A 5000-nucleotide genomic window follows, 5' to 3' on the forward strand; every position below is an offset into this window, starting at 1 on the left:
GCAGAGTATAAGTTTATAGCTGTTGATATAGGAGCATATGGCAAAAGTAACGACTCTCAAGTTTTCAAACTATCAGCAATGGGACGAAATTTGTACGGAAACAGTTTCTCCTTCCCTGCAGCAACACCGCTTCCAAACACTGATGGACCACCGATGCCTTTCGTTTGTGTGGGAGATGAAGCATTCCAACTAGACAAACATTTGATGAAACCGTTTTCTAGCCGTGCTCTAACACACACCAGGAAAATATTCAATTATCGGTTAAGTCGAGCTCGCCGCATGGTTGAATGCGCCTTTGGCATACTAACTGCTAAATGGCGAGTTTTGACAAGTGCAATAAATTTGAAAGTTGATAATGTTGACCATGTAGTGAAAGCGTGTGTGGTTTTACATAATTATCTTTTATCAAATGGTGACCTTGCTACTGAGGAACAAGTTTCGAATCCATTGCCAGAGTACCGAAACATCACCTTTCGAAGCAGTCAAGATGTTCTGCAAGTCCGTGAACAGTTCGCCGCTTACTTTGTTTCTCCAGTTGGCAGACTGGACTGGCAGGATCAAATGGTGTGATATTTGTTCATTTTAATGTATATTATTTCAACCATCTTATTATACTACTGTAATTTTATGTTTACATAATATGTGCGAAGCTACTGTAATGCCTGCTTTACACGCTTCAATAAATGTTTCAATCCGTCGTCGGGGTCAAGTTGTTAGTGACGCACATCCTGCATCGTTCGTGACGTGTTTGCGTGTGACACCTACATGCGATCAATATTGACTGAAAATACGGTGATCGCATACACGTCGTTTATTCCTCATACATTGGACGTTTTGTTGTATGAACCTAGTGAATTGTAACGTGTGACATCCCTCATACGATTTTGGTGTCTGAGGCTATGTGCGCAGGTGTGCGCTCTGCACCGCAGCTTAAAAAAGCTCTGCTTCAGAGCGCAGCTGAAAAGCTGCATTCTTTTGCGCCTCACAATGTCTGTCATTCACTAATCTCTGTCAGTCGGTCACTATCTCTGTCCCTCACTCTCTGTCCATGTCAGTCTATCCCTCTTACCCCCTCTCTCATACTTACCATTCCCCGATCTCCGGCGCGGCGCTGCACTGCTGTTATAAAAACTCCGGCGGCTTTTACTGTTTTGAAAAAGCCGGCCGCCCATTAAACAATCTCGTATTCCCTGCTTTCCCCGCCCAACGGCGCCTAGGATTGGTTACAGTGAGACACGCCCCCACGCTGAGTGACAGGTGTCACACTGCACCCAATCACAGCAGCCGGTGGGCGGGTCTATACTGTGTAGTGAAATAAATAATTAAATAATGAAAAAAAACGGCGTGCGGTCCCCCCCAATTTTAAAACCAGCCAGATAAAGCCATACGGCTGAAGGCTGGTATTCTCAGGATGGGGAGCTCCACGTTATGGGGAGCCCCCCAGCCTAACAATATCAGTCAGCAGCCGCCCAGAATTGCCGCATACATTAGATGCGACAGTTCTGGGACTGTACCCGGCTCTTCCCGATTTGCCCTGGTGCGTTGGCAAATCGGGGTAATAAGGAGTTATTGGCAGCCCATAGCTGCCAATAAGTCCTAGATTAATCATGTCAGGCGTCTATGAGACACCATCCATGATTAATCTGTAAATTACAGTAAATAAACACACACACGCCCGCCCGAAAAAATTCTTTAATAAAAAACACAAACATATACCCTGGTTCACCACTTTAATCAGCCCCAAAAAGCCCTCCATGTCCGGCGTAATCCAGGATGCTCCAGCGTCGCTTCCAGCGCTGCTGCATGGAGGTGACCGGAGCTGCAGAAGACACAGCCGCTCCGGTCAGCTTCACACAGCTAATGAAGACAGGCGCGCGATCAGCTGCTGTCACTGTTACCCGCTGTCACTGGATCCAGCGGTGGATGCAGCGGTGGCCGCGGGTAACCTCAGTGACAGCTCAGATGATCGCGCTACTCACCGCTGCTCCTCTCACCTCCACGCAGCAACTGAGGTGAGAAGCGCGATCAGTGCGGCTCTTTCTGTGTCTGCGGTCAGTGGCCATTCAGCTCTGCTACATGGCTGTCTGTGTCTGCTGTCAGCGGCCATGTAGCAGAGCTGAATGGCAGATGACATAGTAAAAACGCATCCCTACACATTACACACGCTTGGCAAGTCAATAAATAAAGAAAAAAAAAGGTGCCCAATGCATACGTCACAGAACACATGATCTAAAGGATCGCACACAAAATTTATCAATTTAACATAGACTACTAACGCACGTGTGACAGCAAATGAACGACCTACGTGCAATCTCATTCAATCGCATATGCGACCTGGGCGTGTCACATCGCATACGACATCGCATACGTAATTGTAAGGTGTAAAGCTGGCTTAAGATTGAGGAATATTGCAAATTTTTTTCGACAAACTGTGTTTGTAATGTATTCTTTTTTTGGACACTTGATGTTGTAAATCACTTCTAAAATTTAAATAAAAATGTATTTGGAAAATGTGTGACGTTATATAATCAAAGACACAAGAGTAAATTTTATGCATGTTTTATTTGAAAGTTAACAATTCTGAAAAATATGTTATAAATTCTCGTAAGTTCGTGGGGTGGAGATAACACTGGTGAGGCTCGCAGGGCTGCCCCCTTCAACAGATGGGGTATGTAAAGAGGAGAGGGAAGGGGAAGGTTGGGCAGAGGGTAATACAGAATGGGAAGGTGTGGCAAAGGTAAGAGAATTGTTGGGAAGAAAAGGGTTTGGAGAGACAGAATATTGATGAGGGCTGGGAGAAGGCTGAGGGATGGGAGAAGGCTGAGGGCTGGGATATGGTGGATTTTGTGGTAAGAGGGGCACAGACACAGAATGACGGTTTGTGAAATGTGTTGTTGGTGGAGCGGACATTGAGGATGGGGATGGAGTTGGGGCTGACATTTGTTGGCTAGAAAGTGGGGATGGAGAAGGAACATAACTTTGTATAGAGTGTTGATGATATGCAGGCATTGATGTAGGGTTTTGCATTGCAGAATGGTACTGGACAGATGATGGGTAATGTCCAGAGAGCTGAAACTGTGCAGAAGTTTGGTGAGTAGGGGCTGCTGGCTGAGGTGGTTGAGTAGTGGAGGCTGGGTGAGGTGTTGTCAGAGGGGCTGTTTGAGGTGGTACAGTAGGGGCTGGTGGTAGAGTAGGTGCTGGAGGCTGAGGAGGAACAGTATAGGCTGGAGGGTGAGGTGGTAGAGTAGTGGGTAAATTAAGAGAAGAAAGGTAACGTACTCTGCAAAGAGCATCCTGGCAGGCCTGCATCACATACAGTTGCTGCTCAGAGGTTAGGTTTTCCAGCTGTCCGACTATGGATTGGAAATAGTGTTGTGTGGGTCTTAACTCTGAACGCATCAGATCCATCTTGCTGGACAACTCATGTAAGCTATGGCTTATCAGTTGGAAGCCAGCAATTATTTGCTCTGATAACACCTTCATTAAGCTATGGATGGATGCGTTTAGAGCTAAGATTTCGGGGCTGCCCCTATCCAGTCCCCTTGGGCGCTGTCGCACCGAACCAAAAGTTGTTCGCGTGTCAGAAGCGTCCAAGGGGTTGGTTAAGGGAACACCTACTCGCTGCTGAGCAGCAGCTGCATGCACTGAGGTCTGCCAGTAAGCTGTTGGGAAAGATGGTATGGAAGGTAAAGATGTAGAAGAAGTAGAGGTGGAAGGGAAAGAAGTAGAGGTGGAAGGGAGGGAGGGATCAGCGGTAGAGGTGGAAGGGAGGGAGGAATCAGAGGTAGAGGTGGAAGGGAGGGATGGATCACAGGGACTGTTGGAGGGGGCACCAGTGACGGTCTCTTCTGTCATCGTTTCAGGAGGGGGCTGGACTGCTGCAGGCTCCGTCGTGCTACAGAATGTTCTGTGGGATTAAACAAAAAACAAAATTTAAATTACTTTAAAATTTTAATAAGCATTCTGTTCTCCAAAAAAAAAAGCATAAATAATTTACAAATCAACTCAAAGTCGGTGCAATTACCTTCTAGAAATCATAGACGATCGCAGGAACGCAAGGGCTTCGGCATACTTGTACTTGGAGCCCTTGCGTTTCCCCGAACCACTTGGAGCCTGCATTTCCACATTTAACTCCCTCCTGAAACGATCGCGTAGGGACCGCCACCGGGTGATCAGCCTTGTACCTGAAAATAGATAATACAAAAGATTCAGAGAATTACAGTGTAAAGCCGACAAGTACATTCAATGAATTATCTATACTTACGTGCATTGTTTTGGGCCCTTGTGTCTAATCTATCCCATCCATCTAGCATGATTCCAGCGATTTGGTCCCAGAGTCGTCGGGTGACAACTGCATCAGCATGGCGGTGGTCTTGCATGGACCACAACGGCTGCCTTTCATGGACGAGGTCGATGAGGAGGTCGACATCAAATCCCGCTTCCTCCCCATCTGATTCCCCGTCCGGCCGCCGCTGTGAACCCTGTGTAATCAGAAACATATTGAACATTAAAACCATTAATGTGATACATCCTTTCAGAATAAATGAAAACACACTCACACGCTGTCGACCACCGCCGCGCACACGACCCCGGGCATCGCTGGGAGGGACTCTAGGACGGGCACCACCTTGCACCTAAAAATAGAATTAAAACATTAGAACCAACAACATTTTTATTTTGTGTTGTAATGTTTGTGATATAAGTTATATGAAATATACTTACATGTTGCGAGCCTTCACCAGACATCTCGCCACCCCGTTCGCCTTCTTCTGGGCTCCCCTGTGATTCATCTTCCGCCTGCTCTTCCTGTATGCAAGTTTGTAAAATTTTTGTTATATTTCATCTCAGATCACAAAGTCAATCGGTTAATAATAATTACCTCCAATCGCTGTTGCCTTGAAGGGGGGCTCCCAGAAGAAGACATGATATAAGAGCTATAAAAATGAAAAACAACACGTTAGTAAAACAAAGTTGCCGCTAATCACCGGTACAGTGGCCTG

At 46.4% G+C, this 5000-nt stretch overlaps 1 protein-coding gene across 1 annotated transcript in view; it reads right to left on the reverse strand.

Annotated features, from left to right (window-relative positions):
- Positions 1–2543: 2543 nt before the first annotated feature.
- The window catches only part of LOC142290728 (uncharacterized), a 2564-nt gene continuing 107 nt past the window's right edge, over positions 2544–5000 (reverse strand). The window contains exons 2-7 of the mRNA XM_075334716.1: positions 4880–4934; positions 4723–4806; positions 4560–4634; positions 4265–4481; positions 4025–4184; positions 2544–3907 (exon numbers count right to left, since the gene is read on the reverse strand). Of these exons, the coding sequence (XP_075190831.1) occupies positions 2593–3907; positions 4025–4184; positions 4265–4481; positions 4560–4634; positions 4723–4806; positions 4880–4924 (1896 nt within the window). The 5' untranslated portion in view covers positions 4925–4934 and the 3' untranslated portion in view covers positions 2544–2592. The remainder of the gene's footprint in view (positions 3908–4024; positions 4185–4264; positions 4482–4559; positions 4635–4722; positions 4807–4879; positions 4935–5000) is intronic.

Source organism: Anomaloglossus baeobatrachus, chromosome 2, assembly GCF_048569485.1.
Source record: "Anomaloglossus baeobatrachus isolate aAnoBae1 chromosome 2, aAnoBae1.hap1, whole genome shotgun sequence".
Lineage (NCBI taxonomy): Eukaryota > Metazoa > Chordata > Amphibia > Anura > Aromobatidae > Anomaloglossus > Anomaloglossus baeobatrachus.